The sequence below is a fragment of the Mustelus asterias genome, chromosome 6, assembly GCF_964213995.1.
Source record: "Mustelus asterias chromosome 6, sMusAst1.hap1.1, whole genome shotgun sequence".
In the NCBI taxonomy this organism is placed as follows: Eukaryota; Metazoa; Chordata; class Chondrichthyes; order Carcharhiniformes; family Triakidae; genus Mustelus; species Mustelus asterias.
The window spans coordinates 112553780-112573445 of NC_135806.1; the positions used below are offsets into that span (position 1 = coordinate 112553780).

General features: G+C 45.1%; 1 protein-coding gene across 1 annotated transcript; it reads right to left on the minus strand.

Annotated features, from left to right (window-relative positions):
- Window positions 1–6118: 6118 nt before the first annotated feature.
- On the minus strand, window positions 6119–7782 carry ch25hl2 (cholesterol 25-hydroxylase like 2). The gene has a single exon (XM_078214945.1). The coding sequence runs from the start codon at window positions 7506–7508 to the stop codon at window positions 6600–6602; it is 909 nt and encodes a 302-aa protein (XP_078071071.1). The 5' UTR covers window positions 7509–7782; the 3' UTR covers window positions 6119–6599.
- Between the last annotated feature and the right edge of the window lie 11884 nt (window positions 7783–19666).

Below are 19666 nucleotides of genomic sequence, written 5' to 3' on the forward strand. Positions count from 1 at the left end.
ACTGGAGGATAGCAAATGTTGCCCCCTTGTTCAAGAAGGGGAGTAGAGACAACCCTGGTAATTATAGACCAGTGAGCCTTACTTCTGTTGTGGGCAAAGTATTGGAAAGGATTATAAGAGATAGGATTTATAATCATCTAGAAAGGAATAATTTGATTAGGGATACTCAGCACGGTTTTGTGAAGGGTAGGTCGTGCCTCACAAACCTTATTGAGTTCTTTGAGAAAGTGACCAAAGAGGTGGATGAGGGTAAAGCAGTTGATGTGGTGTATATGGATTTCAGTAAAGCGTTTGATAAGGTTCCCCACGGTAAGCTGTTGCAGAAAATACGGACGCATGGGATTGAGGGTGATTTAGCGGTTTGGATCAGAAATTGGCTAGCTGGAAGAAGACAGAGGGTGGTGGTTGATGGGAAATGTTCATCCTGGAGTTCAGTTACTAATGGTGTACCGCAAGGATCTGTTTTGGGGCCACTGCTGTTTGTCATTTTTATAAATGACCTGGATGAGGGCGTAGAGGATGGGTTAGTAAATTTGCAGACGACAGTAAAGTCGGTGGAGTTTTGGACAGTGCGGAAGGATGTTGCAGGTTACAGAGGGACATAGATAAGCTGCAGAGCTGGGCTGAGAGGTGGCAAATGGAGTTTAATGTGGAAAAGTGTGAGGTGATTCACTTTGGAAGGAGTAACAGGAATACAGAGTACTGGGCTAATGGTAAGATACTTGGTAGTGTGGATGAGCAGAGAGATCCCTGAAAGTTGGCACCCAGGTTGATAGGGCTGTTAAGAAGGCGTACGGAGTGTTAGCTTTTATTGGTAGAGAGATTGAGTTTCGGAACCATGAGGTCATGTTGCAGCTGTACAAAACTCTGGTGCGGCCGCACTTGGAGTATTGCGTACAGTTCTGGTCGCCGCATTATGGGAAGGATGTGGAAGCATTGGAAAGGGTGCAGAGGAGATTTACCAGGATGTTGCCTGGTATGGTGGGAAGGTCTGATGAGGGAAGGCTGAGGGACTTGGCCAATTCACTCAAAACTAGGTAGTATTTGTTTTCAGTTAAAGTTTAGAGTTAATGTTAGAGTCAGAGGGTTAAGGTTAAATGTGTTAAAGTATTGCAACTGTTATGAGTTTGTATGATCTGTGATTCAGAGGGAGTGAGAGGGAATATAACGAAAGCCCAACTCTTATATCAGTCGCCTCCCATGGTGCTTGGACTAAGCCTGAGGAAAATGGTAGAGCCCCAAGACTAGAAAGAGATAGTAAGAAAGTATCTAACTAAGAAGGGGCCCAAGGGGGTCAAGCGTTGCAGCAATCTGCTAACCGGGTCTGGGATCCACAGGTCAGAGATGTTGGGGGGAAGCATGTAGAGCTCAAGGGAGGTGCGCTTCAAAATTTAGTAAGTTTACTCTTGAGCTATCATGATAACTAGTTCTTTAGGCCAGCTAGCTTAACTGCTGTAGTAGGGAAAATACTTGAATCTATCATCAAGGAAGAAATAGTGAGACATCAGGATATGAATTGTTCCATTAGGAAGACGCAGCATGGGTTCATGAAAGGCAGGTCATGTTTGACTAATTTGGTGGAATTCTTTGAGAACATTACGTGCACGGTGGACAATGGGGAACCTGTGGATGTCATAGAGTCATAGAGGTTTAAACAATGGAAACAGGCACTTCGGCCCAACTTGTTCATGCCGCCCTTTTTTGTTAAGCCCCGAAGCTAGTCCCAATTGCCCGCATTTAACCCATACCCTTCTATACCCATCTTACCCATGTAACTGTCTAAATGCTTTTTAAAAGATGAAATTGTACCCGCCTCTACTATTACCTCTGGTAACTTGTTCCAGCCACTCACCACTCTCTGTGTGAAAACATTGCCCCTCTGGACACTTTTGTATCTCTCTCCTCTCACCTTAAACCTATGCCCTCTAGTTTTAGACCCCCCAGATGTAGTGTATCTGGATTTCCAGAAGGTATTTGACAAGGTGCCGTACCAAAGGCTGCTGCATAAGAAGCATATTACGGGTGTTATGGGTAATGTATTTGCCTGGATAGAGAATTGGTTAACTAACAGAAAGCAAAGAGTGGAGGTAAATGGGTGTTTTTCTGGTTGGCGGTCAGTGACTAGTGGTGTGTCTCAGGGATCAGTGATGGGACTACAATTGTTTACAATTTACTTAGATGAATTGGAGTTGGGGACCAAGTGTAGTGCGTCAAAATTTGCAGATGACACTAAGATGAGTGGCAGAGCAAAGTGTGCAGAGGACACTGAATGTCTGTAAAGGGATATAGATAGTCTAAGTGAGGGTCTGGCAGATGGACTACAATGTTGGTAAATGTGAGGTCATCCATTTTGGTCGGAATAACAGCAAAATGGACTATTATTTAAATGGTAAAAAATTGCAGGATGCTGCTGTGCAGAGGGACCTGGGTGTCCTTGTGCATGAATCACAAAAAGTTGGTTTGCAGGTGCAGCAGGTGATTAAGAAGGCAAATGGAATTTTTACCTTCATTATGAGAGGGATGGAGTTTAAAAACAGCGAGATGATGTTGCAGCTGTATAAGGTGCTGGTGAGGCCACATCTGGAGTACTGTGTAGAGTTTTGGTCTCCTTACTTGAGAAAGGATGTGCTGGCACTGGAGGGGGTATAGAGAAGATTCACTAGGTTGATTCCGGAGTTGAGAGGGTTGGCGTATGAGGAGAGACTGAGTAGACTGGGACTATACTCATTGGAATTCAGAAGAATGAGGGGAGATCTTATAGAAATATGTAAGATTATGAAGGGAATAGATAAGATAGAAGTAGGGAGGTTGTTTCCACTGGCAGGTGAAACTAAAACTAGTGGGCATAGCCTCAAATTAAAGAGGAGCAGTTTTAGGACGGAGTTGAGAAGGAACCTCTTCACACAAAGGGTTGTGAATCTGTGGAATTTCCTGCCCAGTGAAGCAGTTGCAGCTACCTCATTGAATGTTTTTAAGGCAAGGATAGATAAATGTTTGAAGAGTAAAGGAATTAAGGATTATGGTGAGCGGGTGAGTAAGTGGAGCTGAGTCCACAAAAAGATGTTGTTGAATGGCGGAACAGGCTCGAGGGGGCCAAATGGCCTACTCCTGCTCCTAGTTCTTGTGTTCTTATGTTCTTAGTGGAGTTACAAAGTAAAGAATTAGAGAAAGTAAAGTTAAAAAATGAGTTAGAAAATATGAGACAAGTGAATGAGATGTTACGAGAAGAAAATGAGAAGTTACGTGGGAAAATAGGAGAGTCGGAACAAAAGTGGCAGATAAATGTATTACACATGAGTCAGTATCAGACCCAATGTGAGAAAGCTTATCGAGGGTACAACGAGCCAACAGCAACTGAGATGCAGCCAAAAGGGCTGTGACCGAGCTGAATGAAAAGTGCACTAATTTGCAGGCTGTGGTTACAAGTTATCAGAGAAAATAGAATCTCCGGAACTGATCATTCAGAGTACCAGCAGGAGATTAACAGATTAAAATCTCAGCTGTCAATACAGGGAGGGATGATGTCTGTATTTGGGATGATTGAGTCTGAGGAAGATGGTGATTGCGGAGTGGATTGTGGGGAGCTAGAAGAATATGCCTGGCATTATGCTGCACATGGCAATGACTGGGGACCCCCACTTCCTTTTCCAAAGGCACCTAATCCCTCGGCACCCTTAGAACTTGCCCCTGCTCTGATGAACCCTGTGACTTCTAGTCACAAGGAAGGTACGGAATTACCAGGAGATGATGTTGATTGGGAAGGAATGAATGCCTTAAAGAACCCCACCTCCGTATGTAGTTCCAAATGCAAACCCAACCATCCCCCACCAATGGACAGTCTTAGAACATAGAACATAGAACATTACAGCGCAGTACAGGCCCTTCGGCCCTCGATGTTGCGCCGACCAGTGGTACCAATCTAAAGCCCCTCTAATCTACACTATTCCAATATCAGCCATATGTTTATCCAATGACCATTTAAATGCCCTTAATGTTGGCGAGTTCACTACTGCTGCAGGCAGGGCATTCCACGCCCTTACTACTCTCTGAGTGAAGAACTTACCTCTGACATCTGTCCTATACCTATCACCCCTCAATTTAAAGCTATGTCCCCTCGTGCTAGCTATCACCATCCAAGGAAAAAGGCTCTCACTATCCACCCTATCTAATCCTCTGATCATCTTGTAGCATCTCTCTCACTTTAGTTCTTTCCCTCTCACTTCACTCTTCATTATCTCCCTCTCTCACTGACTCTTCTGTCATTCTCTATCAATTCTCTAAGTTTTTCTTCTTTAATCTTCACATACATTTTAAATCCATCTCCCAGCCATTGTCTTAAGTTTCAATTCATCATCCGGTTTTTGGGATATCTGTCAAAAAATTTTCTCAATATTCACTCAAGGCATTCCTCAATTCTCAAATGACATTAATTGGATCTCGTTCTCTAACATGCATGCCAGTGAGGTCAGTTTGTCCAATCTTTGCTGAAACAGCTGGTGGGGTGATGCATAGGGCAACGTTCTGTACTGTGATGTTTCTTTATTCATTAGTGTGTACACAGTATGTTCCATCTCCCATATACCCCACTTTGACATGCATCCTTTCACTTATCTCTATCTCCCAAGTACAATTAATCTCCTTTCCCAATCTAAATTCACATCTAGTTCTGTCAGTCCCATAGATAGGATAGGGGCATATTATTAACTGGTTGGTTTCTAACACAGCTCTAATCAGCACTCCATTCCTTTATACCCCATACTGCAGAATCTCTTTGTCACAGCTATCATTGTAAATCTAAATTCCCAATAGTCATAGCTCAAGTATTCTGTCTCTTATTAGTATACACATGCTATGTTCTTTAAGGCGCAATTAACCCAATGTACAAGTAAGAAGTAACTCAAGTGATTTTTATGCCAGTTTAACAAATTGTAGAGGAATCTGTTCCATTATCTCATCATCGCTCTTGAACATATATTTTTTAGTTAATGAATAGCCTGCACAAATGGTGTATTTTATTCCTCTTCTAAGGGTTTGACTTCCATAACCCCAGAGAACTAACTAATATAAAAGTCCTATCACCTGTTGAAACTTCATTGATATTCACTAGATTTAACGCTATCTCTCCACTTACAGATCACCTTATTCTTAAACACTTAAGAGCCCATATCCTTTCACAGAAAGTCATTAACTTATAACTTTTTACCATTTAGGTGCATCGAATCAAAACAGATTTTACATGTTCACGTGCATTACCATTGATAACATTAAAGTTTTAAAGTTTGTTTATTAGTGTTACAAATCTTTATTAAATCTCCTTCGCCTTTTCTGTTTCTGTGGAAGAAGCCCCGGCACCTCACCTCTCTTCATACCTCCTTTCGCATGTCTGGCATCAGCTTGTGAATCCACTCTGTGTACCCTATGATTTTCTGGGGTGATTTTTATAAAGAATGCAGGCACATTCTAACCGGGACATAACCATTGCCTGTACAATGTATCTTTCTCGTACTCTCGGCTCATAAGTATGAAGACACTGTCAACTTTGGAACTTCCGATTCAACCTCAAGCAAATTGCCTCAACTATTTTACATTTTAAAACAAGGGACGTTGTAAGTAATTGCAATATACAGTGTTTAATGTGGGGTTCCCTTTTTTTTTTACCGGGGGTGGGTTGGCATTGGGGAGCTGTGTCCAAAAGGCTTTTATCCATGAATGCGAGGGAAGGCTGGCTTTGAGATGCATTAATTGTGTTAGAAATGGAATATCCACACCCGCCTGGAAAGACCTGATGAATGATGATCTGGTCAAATGTCCAGCAGAGGTGCATGAGGGCAAGTTATACTAGAGGAAAGGTCACTAACCGGGAAAGTTAATCCCAATCCACAAACCTGGCTGTTTTGAAATATATATATTATTGTTTTTAAAGGAGGTCCTTTGAACGCGGCCAGGGGTTATTGATTATACTGTGGCATCTCGTGCGATGTATTTAGTACAATAATAAAGGCATTTGGCGCACATTTTCCAATAGTTGGTGGCAAGAGCGTAAACTTTGTACAGAGTGCTCCTTTTTCCCTTCCATTGCCTTGCCTCCGAACAGAACCAGTCAACACGGACACAGGTGTATACAAAGGGAATCGCTTTTATTTTTAGTTCTCAGACATACATTATTTCCAAAGACATATTTACACGGCTATATATAATTCGCACCCACTCTTAAATGCGCGCATCTGATCCCGTTAAATAAATGCTTGGGAAGCAGATTGAATATATAACAAGAGAAGATTTATCTCCTTTCCACTTTACATTAGACAGGATCATCGAAAAAAAACATTCAGCAATCGGACACATTAATAAAGCGGGACATTCTTATGACATGGTTTGCTTTAGTTGAGGGTAAAAGTGGAAGACTACTTAAGCCACAGTCAAAAGTTTGTTTTTAGAAACTCCAAAATAAATATAATCTAAGAGCCTGTCAGCGATGCACCTGCAAGTTGCCAATCCTCCAGATTGTTACAAGTTGCCAGTCCTCCGGATTGTTACTACCCCTATCAGCTCGGTCAGTTTAGGTGGACAGGGGGAGTCCAGTCTGTTGGCATTTGCCTTCACTGCTGCTCCTTACTGGCTTTCCGTGACTTCGCCTGCAGTTCCAGGACGGCGGGTGAGTGCTTGCATTCACAGTAAGTGCCACAGAGCCAGTCCCAGTGCGAGAAGAAAGGGGCGAAGTGGCTCTGGGGTTTCTGGTGGTGGGCATCGTGCTTCACTGTGCCCCCCCAGAGGTCGAAGGGGACGATGTTGTGGAGAGCCCAAGGGAAGTCGTAGCCGCTGTGGTCGTCCACTGAAATCGAGATGTTGAAGACCATGAAGGCGAAGCCGGTGAGGCAGTGACACTGGAGGATGATCGGGTCGATGGTGGTCCAAAAGCCCACACTGACCAGCTCCCAGGCAGAGAGGTACTGAGTTGACCAGGAGAAAGGGGAATAGTATTCGTGGTGGATGGCGTGGAAAGTCGTGTAGAGCCAGCGGACTTTATGGTGCATCATGTGCCAAAAGTAATACTGGAAATCGAAGAGTATTGTACAGCCCAAGATGCCGATGAGGAACTCGGAGACCAGGGGTGCCTGGTCTTGCAGAGGGATGGGTGGTCTCCAGTACCACTGCCCCACAGCAGCCGGGAATACGAAGATGAGGTGGTTGTAGCCAGTGTGCCACAGAGTCTTGAAGATGTCTTCCCAGCTCACATGTTGCTCGGGGTGGATCTTGTATCTTCGGATGAGCGGGCACCTGGGGGCCAGGAGGTCGAGCACCATGTAGAATGTGCAGAGGGCGAAATAGGTGGAGACCGAGATGATAACGGGGAAGAGGGGCGAGCGGAGGGTATCCCGGTGGTTGGAGCGCAGGTAGTCCCACAGGGGCTGCAGCAAGGACTTGTCCCAGATGTACTGAGTGATGTTGGCATTTTGGATGACCTGCACATAAGGGTCGAAGACTCGGCTGGAGCCGATGGAATACATCAGGAGGGTGGCTTCTAGAGCGGGAGATGAGAAGGGAAGGTTGCACAGACCTGCAGCTCGCCAGTCTCTCCCCCTCGGAGATTCCGAAACGGTGGTGGAGTAATTTCGTTTTCAACTTTAAATCCGAACCAGTCTCTCCTCCCCGACCCAGCCCCTCTGCACTTGTGGCGAATTCTCTCTGGCTCCGAGTTGGTTTGAAGTTCGGTTGGAGAAAGCTCTGTGTCGGGTCAGTGCTCTCTCTCTATTTAAAGCCATTGGGTTGGAGCCCAATCTGATGTGCCTCTGGTTGGAGCCAGCTGGAGGATTCAAGGGTCAGATTGGGGGCGGGGGGTAGGGGGAGGGGGAACTGGACAAATGAACCATCCAAATGTAACTCAACCCATGTTAATTCCAGTCACTCCCATTTCCATGGAAATACTAATGCTATTAGTCAACAGCGCTGGAGAGGATAGGCAGCTTACCTCTTTCAGGTCCAGACCATTCTTCAAAACAACTCCAATCATCCTCTCCTGTCTTTTGTTTTGTCTCAGATTTTCAGCATCTGTAGTATTTTGTCTCCCCCCCCCCCCAACCCTGTTGATCGGTCCATTAGTGACCTCTAATTAGATTCCCCCCAGCTGGATAAAATTTATGGGGCAGGAAGGTGGCACAGTGGTGAGCACCGTTGCCTCACAGCTCCAGGGACCTGCGTTCAATGCCCGGTTTGGGTCGCTGCCTGTATGGCGTTTGCACATTCTCCCCGTGTCTGCATGAGTTTCCTCCAAGTGCTCCGGTTCCCTCCCACAGTCCAAAGATGTGTGGGTCAGGTTGACTGGCCATGCTAAAATTGTCCCTTAGTGTCCTGGGATGTGTAGGTTAGAGGGGATTAGTGGGGTAAATGTGTGGGTCTGTGGGGAAAAGGCCTGTGGTGGGATTGTTGTCAGTGCAGACTCGATGGGCCGAATGGCCTCCTTCTGCGCTGCAGGGTTTCTATGATCCTATGAAATGAAAACCTCCCAATCGCTCCCCTCTAGAAATGATGTGGAGATGCTGGCACTCACCTGATGAAGGAGTAGAGCTCCAAAAGCTCGTGATTCCAAATAAACCTGTTGGACTTTAACCTGATGTTGTGAGACTTCTTACTCCCCTCAAAAAAAGAGTTAAATTCTTCTGTCTCCACACACCTTCACTCGGATCCAGATCTGTGCGTTAACCATCTGAACAGGACTGAGAACAAATGCAAGGAAAGTTTTATTTTTCAAAAGAAAGCGGAAAGTAGGATGCAATCGGGAAGCTTTGCATTGGACTGACTCATTTCAGAATTAAAGGTTGCTTTTGAGCTCCCACATCACTTTTTTCGTCACTTGTTCCTTTCCATCCCTCACACACTTACACCATCAGTCCAAAAATACTTAAGGTAAAGTTAGCAATCCCAAGCTGCTGATTTTAAATATCACATACGGCCAATACAGAATTGAAAGCCTCTCGGCAGGAATTAACAGTAATCGCCCCGTTGTTTTTAACATCGAGGGTTCAATGATAGAAGGGAGAAAATCCTCTTTCACTCCTTAACCAGATGAGCCATCTGCAGGTTCACGCTGGTATTAGTGCTCCGAAAGCTTATGGTATTTGCTACCAAATGGTATTTGCTACCAAATAAACCTGTTGGACTTTAACCTGGTGTTGTGAGACTTCTTACTGTGCTTACCCCAGTCCAACGCCGGCATCTCCACATCTTAACCTCATAGAACAGGGACCGACCCCTGCACAGCGTGACCTGGAGCTGCCTGGGGAATTTGGAACAAATATGAGAGAAAAAAAGAGATCTAATTATAATAAGGAAAAGCACATCAGATTGTGGGGAAATTCAAAGTTGAAGCTTTGCTATATTCACCTTTGCGAAGGCTTACACATGGAGAGAGAAGCAGAGTTAACCTTTCCCAGTCCAGCATCACTCACCTATTGAACTGCAGTTAACCCTGTTTCTCTCTCCACAGACACTGCCAGACCTGCTGAGATTTTCCCTTGTCTTTATTTCAGATGTCTAGCATCTGCAGTATCTTGCTTCTATTTGGATATTGATAATGGCCTGGGGTTCATGCGCTGGTTCGACAATGCTGGCCTATTCACTAATGTACAACTCAAGGAAGTCATAGACATTGGCACCCTGTCAACATATCACAGAGATCTAGACACACCACCATTGTCAGAATCTGTATTCACTGGATTATGAAATCAGCAACTCGCGCAGTTACGTTCAGTTTTATTGACAGCACGCTTTCCCAACCAAATAAACCTGTTGGACTTTAACCTGGTGTTGTTAAACTTCTTACTGTGTTTACCCCAGTCCAACGCCGGCATCTCCACATCATCCCCTCTAGGCCCAGCTCTAGCCAACATCTTTGTTGATTTCCACAAGAAACGCACCTTCAATGGAATGATCCTGAACTTCCTACTCCTTGCACATTTGCATAGAGGGAGGCAGTAGTGTAGTGGTATTGTCACTAAACTAGTAATCCAGTCACCCAGGGCAAGATCTGGGGACTTGGGTTCAAATCCCACCATGGTAGATGGTGAAATTTGAATTCAATAAAAATCTGCAATTAAAAGTCTGACAATGACCATGAAACCATTGTCGATTGTTGTAAAACCCCACTTGATTCATTAATGTCCTTTAGAGAAAGGAAAAATCTGCCATCCTTACCTGGTCTGGCCTGCATGTGACTCCAGACTCACAACTACAAGGTTGACTCTGAAATGCCCACTGGAATGGCTGAGCACTCAGTTCAAGGGTAATTAGGGATGGGCAATAAATGCTTGCCCATCCCCTGAATGAATAAAAAAATTCCCATATGTAGATGATACATTTGCTAGATTTGAATCTGCAGTTGTATGCATGATATTCCTTATTCAATTTTAATGGGCTCCACCCTGCACTTAAATTCACTTCTGAAATGGAGCAGTCAAATGTGCGATTTCCTCAATGTGCGATTGAGAAATCTGCTTACAGATTCTCTCCTACTGTTTATCACAAGCCTACTATCACTGGGCAACGTACACATTGGGGTCCCTGCAGTCCCATGCACTATAAGACTGGCCTTACCAGCAATCTTATAAATAGGGCCTGAGCTCACTGTGCAATACTGATGCTGAAACAGGGCCTATCAAAGTCATCCTGTGGAATAATGGCGACTCTGATCAGATCATTTCTTACCATATATCACACAAATTCATGATTTCAAACAGATCTAGCAACTCAAAACTGGCATCCATGAGGTGCTGTGAGTCATCAACAGAAGCAGAACTGCACTCAATCCCAATCTGTAACCCCATGGCCTGGCATAACCCCCACTCTATCATTACCATCAATGATAAGCTGGCAAAGGATACTTAAGGGGTTGACCGTGGATAGGCAATGGCAGACATTTAAAGAATGCATGGACGAACTTCAACAACTGTACATCTCTGTCTGGCATAAGAGTAAAAACGGGGAAGGTGACTCATCCATGGCTAACAAGGGAAATCAGGGATAGTGTTAAAGCCAAAGAGGAGGCGTATAAATTGGCCAGAAAAAGCAGCAAACCTGAGGACTGGGAGAAATTTAAAATGCAGCAGAGGAGGACAAAGAGTTTAATTCGGAAGGGGAAAATTGAATACAAGAGTAGGCTTGCAGAAAACATAAAAACTAACTGCAAAAGCTTCTATAGATATGTAAAGAGAAAAAGACTGGTGAAGACAAATGTAGGTCACACATCACATTTGCTTCTTTTACAAACTACTTTTAATCTGTGTCCTGTCATTTTATGAGCGGGGACAGTTTATCCCTATCTACTCCGTCCAGCCCCCTCATGATTTTAAACATCCCTATCAAATTGCATACTATCATAGAATCCCTACGGTGCAGAAGGAGGCCATATGGCCCATTGAGTCTGCACTGATCACAATCCCACCCAGGCCCTATCCCCATAACCCCATGCATTCACCCTAGCTAGTCCCCTTGCCATGTAGGGGCAATTTAGCATGGCCAATCCACTTAACCCTCACATCTTTGGAACGTGGGAGGAAACCGGAGGAAACCCACGGAGACACGGGGAGAACGTGCAAACTCCACACAGACAGTGACCCTCGCCGGGAATCGAACACGGGTCTCTGGTGCCGTGAGACAGCAGTGCTAATGACTGTGCTCCCCTTAGCCTTCTCTCCAAGGGGAACAGTCCCAATCTCTCCAGTCTATCCTCATCCCTGGAACCATGATTGCAAACCTCTTCTGAACTCTCTCCAGTGTGTTTACGTCCTTCCTATAGTGTGGTGCCCAGAACTGTACACAATATTCTAACGGAGATCTAACTCGTGTCTTGTATAAGTCCAGTATAACTTTCTTGTTCTTGCTCTTACACTATATTCCCCTATTAATAAAGCCCAGAATATTATATGCTGTATTAACTGTTTTACTCTATAACTGGCAGAAAGGGAGATGGTTGTCGTTGTTGGAGGCCAATCATCTTAGTCCCGGGGCGTCACTGGAGGAGTCCCTCAGGGTAGTGTCCTAGGCCCAACTAATTTAGCTGCTTCATCAATAACTTTCCCTCCATCATAAGGTCAAACGTGCGGATGTTGACTGGTGATTCAGCACCATTTGTGTCTCCTCAGACACAGAAGCAGTCCATATCCAAAAGCAGCAAGACCTGGACCATATCCAAGCTGGAACTGACAAATGTCAAGTAACATTCACACCACACAAATGCCAGGCAATGACCATCTCCAATAAGAGAGAACCTATCCATCACCCCTTCACATTCAATGGCATTACCATCACTGAATATCCCCACTATCTACACCCTGGAGGTTACCATTGACCAGAAACGAAATTGGATTGGCCATATAAATACCGTGGCTTCAAGAGTATGTCAGAGGCTAGGAATCATGTGGCAAGTAACTCATCTCCTGGTTCCCTAAAGCCTATCCACCATCTACAAGGCACAAGTCAGGGGTTTAATGGAAAACTCTCCACTGGCCTGGCTAAGTGCATCTCGAACACTCAAGAAGCTTGACACTATCCAGGACAACACAGCCCACTTGATTTGCACCCCTTCCACAAACATTCATTCCCTCCACCATCAACAAACAGTGGCAGCAATGTGTATAATCCACATGATATACTGCAGGAATTCACCAAAGTTCCTTTAGCACTATCTTCCAAACACATGACCACTACCATCTAGAAGGACAAGGGCAGTCGGCAGAAGGGATCACAACCACCTGGAAGCTTCCCTCCAAGCCACTCACCATCCTAATTTGGACATATATTCTTCACTGTTGTTCAGTCAAAATACTTCCCAAAAGTGCTGTGGATATGCCTACATCTCAGGGACTGCAATGGTTCAAGAAGACAGCTCACCAGCACCTTCTCAAGGGCAACTAGTGATGGGCAATAAATGCTGGCCTAGCCAGCAATGCCTACATGTCATAAATGAGCTTCTTTAAAAAAACCCTTGAGGTCCTGGGTCTTCCTGATGCAGTCTCCAGACTGGAGGCTCAATACTTCCACCCCTCAGATTTCACAATAGGACTTCCAAGAGTGAGATACCCTGGAAGCAACCTTCTCAGGTCTACTCTCTATTCCAGTGGTTGCTGCACACTCAAAATTCTAGGTGCTGCTGAGCCCTTGTAACCCAGGCAATGGTCTCTTTCATTAGAAATCCTTCCTTCGACAGAATGGACATGTCATTCCACTTTCCCTACCTAATTGGATGGAGAATCTGGAGACATGATAACAAGTGACATGCTCTGGTAAAACCCCTGAGGAAACTCTAGACCCGCATCAGAAAGTTTGTGACTAGGGGGTAGAAACTTCCAGGATCAAAGTGTCTTCATGCCTGGACAGTGAGTATACCAGGCAGGAGGGAGCATGCTAACCTGCTTTTTGGCTACAGTGGAGACCAGCTCAGGATCTTGGACACCTAAAGATTCCCGGATGTTGTTTCTTTCAGCTGTAACAAGTGAATTGATGGTCACATTATTTCTCTGCTGTATCAGTGACAAAAGGCTGGAATTTAACCACACCTCTGGAGATGGAGAGGGAGGTGGGATGGTACTTTGAATAGTGGTCAATGGTGTCAGGGGGTAAACCTGGCCTTTTCCCATACTATGGGATATTCTCAGAGGCAGAAGAAGCAGAGATACGGCCACCCACCAACTGGAGGCAAGTGACCAACAAATCCAATCGAGTGATCAATTAGCAACCACTTAGTGCCTCTTGCTGCACTTTACCAGCATTCGGACAGGATCCCATACTGTGGGAAGATCACCAGGTATCCAAGCAGCCCCCAACACTTTTCCTAGGAGTGGTGGAGAGGGGCTCTGAATATCCCTTTAAAGCCAACACACACAGGGGCCTTCCTTTCTGGTTGCTCTGTGGCTCACAAATGGGCAATACCTGCTCCCTACAGTTCCAGTGCTACTGCTGAAGGATTCAACACTCTGATCGCCAGGGACCAGCAGGTCAAATAATTCTTCCCCGCCTTTGAGGCACTCTTTCCTTCTCCCAGGGGACACTTCTATCAGTCACACTGCCAAGGCTGCCGGCTCTCTAATTGGACCAGCCACTGTAATTGGCTGGTAGCCCTGGTGTGGCCTCTTAATTGACCCCTGGTGATAAAATCACTCTCGGAGTCCTGCAGTGGCAGGACTTCCTTGACCCATCCAACAACCTCCCCCTTCAGCTGAATTGTTTTCTGGTGCTGTGAGTTCACCCTCGGTGCAACGGTGGGCACACAGGGCAATAAATATCTGTAATATTTAATTTGAGGAACATTCCTGTGGTCCCATAAAACCTGGTTTGTTAAGCAATGGCATATTATATTGATAGCAAATACCATAAGCTTTCAGAGCACTGCTCCTTCGTCAGATGGAGTGGAAATGTGCTCTCAAACAGTGCAAACAGACAAAATCAAGTTGCAGAATACTGATTAGAATGCGAATCCTACAACCAGCCAGGTCTTAAACGTACAGACAATGTGGGTGGAGGGAGCATTAAACACAGGTTAAAGAAATGTGTATTGTCTCCAACACGGATGCCATCATCTCACGTGAGAACACCATCTACCAGGTACACGGTACCTACTCTTGCAACTCGGCCAACATTGTCTACCTGATACGCTGCAGGAAAGGATGTCCCGAGGCATGGTACATTGGGGAAACCATGCAGACACTATGACAACGGATGAATGAACACTGCTCGACAATCACCAGGCAAGACTGTTCTCTTCCTGTGGGGGAGCACTTCAGCAGTCACGGGCATTCAGCCTTGGATCTTCAGGTAAGCGTTCTCCAAGGCGGCCTTCACGACACACGACAACGCAGAGTCGCTGAGCAGAAACTGATAGCTAAGTTCCGCACACATGAGGACGGCCTAAACCGGGATGTTGGATTTATGTCACATTATCAGTAACCCCCACAGCTTGCCTTCTGGGTTTGTAGAATCTCACTAGCTGTTCTGTCAGGAGACAATACACATTTCTTTAACCTGTGTTTAATGCTCCCTCCACCCACATTGTCTGTACCTTTAAGATCTGGCTGGCGGTAGGATTCGCATTCTAATCAGTATTCTGCAACTTGATTTTGTCTGTTTGCACTGTTTGAGAGCACATTTCCACTCCATCTGACGAAGGAGCAGTGCTCCGAAAGCTTATGGTATTTGCTACCAAATAAACCTGTTGGACTTTAACCTGGTGTTGTGAGACTTCTTACCGTGTTCACCCCAGTCCAACGCCGGCATCTCCACATCACATTATATTGATGCATGTGTCATGATATGCTACAGACTTTGTCAGGAACACAAAGGGCACTTATTACCAAGGAAAATCTGTACAGAGGCCAGCAGCCTCATCAGCCGCCCTGGGGCAGCCCATATAAACAAACAAATGGATAACCAGTCCATCACAAACAAGCCTGTCTTATGCAGAACATTTAATCAAGGGTTAAACTTTTCTTACAAATGCTCTGATGGGAAGCCAAGTCTCAAGTTTCCAATTTGCTCATATTAAATATTATTCTATATACTTCTGGTGAACACAATGGCCGAGATTCTCAATTTGAAAGAGATTGAGCACAGCAAATGCAGCAAAATAATGAACACAATGTGAATATATGAGGAAAATCCACCTTTTCATCTAATAAGTCTCATCAATAAACTCTCTTTCGCCAGCTCGCCTCTAACTTCACCCTCTCCTGTCCACCTGGCAATTAATTTGAATGACTTTCCATCCGGTGACTCGAGAGTTTTAATATTCAGTCATGGCATGTGGGTATTACCAGTTAGGCCATCACTCATTGTCCATTTCTAATTGCCCTTGAGAAGATGGTAGTGGTGAGCTGCCTTCTTGAACTGCAGTAGTCCACGCGTTGAAGGAATACCCACAGGATTATTATTACAGGGTTTTGACCCAACGACAATGAAGTTCTCAGCAATAGTGCTCCTCGTACTTGTCCTTCTGTGGTGTTGGTTATATGCCCTGTTGTTAGTTTGGATTTGAAGTCATGCATACCATGATGATAGGCACTCAAGGCACAACGTTCCTTTTAAAGAAATGTCCCTGAAGACAAGCAGAATCCCTTTTTTGGCAGGCACAGTGGGCCAAATTTTGCAGTCAGCATAAAACAACACCCTGACCTTGAGCTAAGATACAAACTTACTTAAAATGATTGTGGAGGCAAGAATTTCACTTGCAAGGAGAAAGTATTCCCTCCTGGCTGGGCCTGAGTATGGCACTACATTGTTCTCTAACATGCACAAAAAGGACAGGTTTGTTAATAATGTCCACAAATGTGGACGTCTGTGAGGGCAATCAAGTCCACAGAGTCTGTCATGACATAATGCGGAGATGCCGGCGTTGGACTGGGGTAAACACAGTAAGAAGTTTAACAACACCAGGTTAAAGTCCAACAGGTTTATTTGGTAGCAAAAGCCACACAAGCTTTCGGAGCTCCAAGCCCCTTCTTCAGGTGAGTGGGAATTCTGTTCACAAACAGGGCTGAAACAGGGCACAAACAGGGTTCACAAGCAGACGCTGAAAGATGCCCTCATAAGAACAGGATATAGCGCTCGACTCATTGATCAACAGTTCCAACGCGCCACAGTGAAAAACCGCACCGACCTCCTTAGAAGACAAACACGGGACACAGTGGACAGAGTACCCTTCGTCGTCCAGTACTTCCCCAGAGCGGAGAAGCTACGGCATCTCCTCCGGAGCCTTCAACATGTCATTGATGAAGACGAACATCTCGCCAAGGCCATCCCCACACCCCCACTTCTTGCCTTCAAACAACCGCACAACCTCAAACAGACCATTGTCCGCAGCAAACTACCCAGCCTTCAGGAGAACAGTGACCACGACACCACACAACCCTGCCACAGCAACCTCTGCAAGACGTGCCGGATCATCGACACAGATGCCATCATCTCACGTGAGAACACCATCCACCAGGTGCACGGTACATACTCTTGCAACTCGACCAACGTTGTCTACCTGATACGCTGCAGGAAAGGATGTCCTGAGGCATGGTACATTGGGGAAACTATGCAGACGCTGCGACAACGGATGAATGAACACCGCTCGACAATCACCAGGCAAGACTGTTCTCTTCCTGTTGGGGAGCACTTCAGCGGTCACGGGCATTCGGCCTTTGATATTCGGGTAAGCGTTCTCCAAGGCAGCCTTCGCGACACACGACAGCGCAGAGTCGCTGAGCAGAAACTGATAGCTAAGTTCCGCACACATGAGGACGGCCTAAACCGGGATGTTGGATTTATGTCACATTATCAGTAACCCCCACAGCTTGCCTCCTGGGTTTGTAGAATCTCACTAACTGTTCTGTCTGGAGACAATACACATTTCTTTAACCTGTGTTTAATGCTCCCTCCACCCACATTGTCTGTACCTTTAAGATCTGGCTGGCGGTAGGATTCGCATTCTAATCAGTATTCTGCAACTTGATTTTGTCTGTTTGCACTGTTTGAGAGCACATTTCCACTCCATCTGACGAAGGAGCAGTGCTCCGAAAGCTTATGGTATTTGCTACCAAATAAACCTGTTGGACTTTAACCTGGTGTTGTGAGACTTCTTATCGTGTTCACCCCAGTCCAACCTATCCACCTATCAGAAACTGATAGCCAAGTTCCGCACACACGAGGAAGGCCTCAACCGGGATATTGGGTTCATGTCACACTATTTGTAACCCCCACAGCTTGCCTGGACCTGCAGAGTTTCACTGGCTGTCTTGTCTGGAGACAATACACGTCTTTTTAGCCTGTCTTGATGCTCTCTCCACTCACGTTGTTTGTATCTTAAAGACCTGATTAGCTGTAAGTATTCGCATTCCAACCATTATTCATGTAAATTGAGTCTGTGTCTTTATATGCCCTGTTTGTGAACAGAATTCCCACTCACCAGAAGAAGGGGCTTGGAGCTCCGAAAGCTTGTGTGGCTTTTGCTACCAAATAAACCTGTTGGACTTTAACCTGGTGTTGTTAAACTTCTTACTATGACATAATGCGACAGAGAGGTGGTGGTCTAGTGATATTATCGGCAGCCTATTAATCCAGAAACTCAGCTAATGTTCTGGGGACCTGGATTCGAATCCTGCCATGTCAGGTGGTGGAATTTGAATTGAATGAAAAATATCTGGAATTAAGAATCTACCGATGAACGTGAAACCATTGTCAATTGTCAGAAAATCCCATCTGGTTCACTAATGTCCTTTAGGGAAGGTGCTCTACCTTCAAGGGTAGGTGCTCGCTGTTCCACCTCTCTGCCGTCCTTACCTGGTCTGGCCTCCATGTGACTCCAGAGCAACAGCATTGTGTGGTTGACTCTCAACTGCCCGTAGGCAACTGGGGATGAGCAATAAATGCTGACCAGCTAGTGACACCCATGTCCCATGAATCAATTTTTTAAAATGTTAAAATCTTATTAAGATGATGTCTGACAAATTGGATTAGAATCATAGAATCCCTACAGTGCAGAAGGAGGCTATTTGGCCCATCAAGTCTGCACCAATTCTCCGAAAGAGCATCTTGCACAGGCCCACCCCCTATCACCCCTCCACCCCCACTCCATCCCTGTAACCCCACATGTTTACCATGGCTAATCCAATTAACCTACTCATCTTTGGACACCAAGGGGCAAATTAGCATGGACAATCCACCTAACCTGCACATTTTTGGACTGTGGGAGGAAACCAGAGCACCCAGAGAAAACCCACGCAGGGGGAACGTGCAAACTCCACTCCACGCAGACAGTCACCCAAGGTCGGAATCAAACCCAGGTCCTTTGCGTTGTGAGGCGGCAGTGTTAACCACTGTGCTGTCACCTAAATCTAATCCAGAATTATTTTTAAAAAATCATAGATTAAAACATCCAAACAAGAATAATAAATCACATTAAAGAGGCCTATACATTCCAACATTCAAAAGGTTAGATAACAGAAAAAGAGTCATATACATTTAAATAATTAAAATGCGATCAATCTTGTTACAAAATCATTTACTTTTGTACATGTAAAATACCTGATAGCTTTTACACCTTGTTCAAAAGCTATATACCTTAAAACTTGTAAAAAAAAAGTCCATGCTATGAAGGCAGAAACATTTGAGGAGAATTGAATAATTTGTGTCTGACAGCAGTTTGGAAGGGGATATCAATACAAAGAACAAAGAACAAAGGAAATTACAGCACAGGAACAGGCCCTTCTGCCCGCCAAGCCTGCACCGACCATGCTGCCCGACTGAACTAAAACCCCCTACCCTTCCGGGGACCCTATCCCTCTATTCCCATCCTATTCCTGTACTTGTCAGGACGCCCCTTAAAAGTCACTATCGTATCCGCTTCCACTACCTCCCCCGGCAGCGAGTACTAGTTTCTACATTAGGTATTGGCAAACTGACTCCAGAGGCTCATTTTGCTTGGAAACACCAGTTTCAAAATGTTGCGGCAAAAAATTGCTTAAATATCAGCGACCAATCAGCCTGGATGATCTCCAGTGCTATTTCTTCAGTTTTAATCTCAAGGTTGGCATGTGTGATAGCAAGTCTCCAGAACAGCGCAAAATGAATCCCCACAACTTCTGGATTTAATTTTGGGTATTTTTGATGAGGATACTCTTAGTGTAGTTTCCACGTT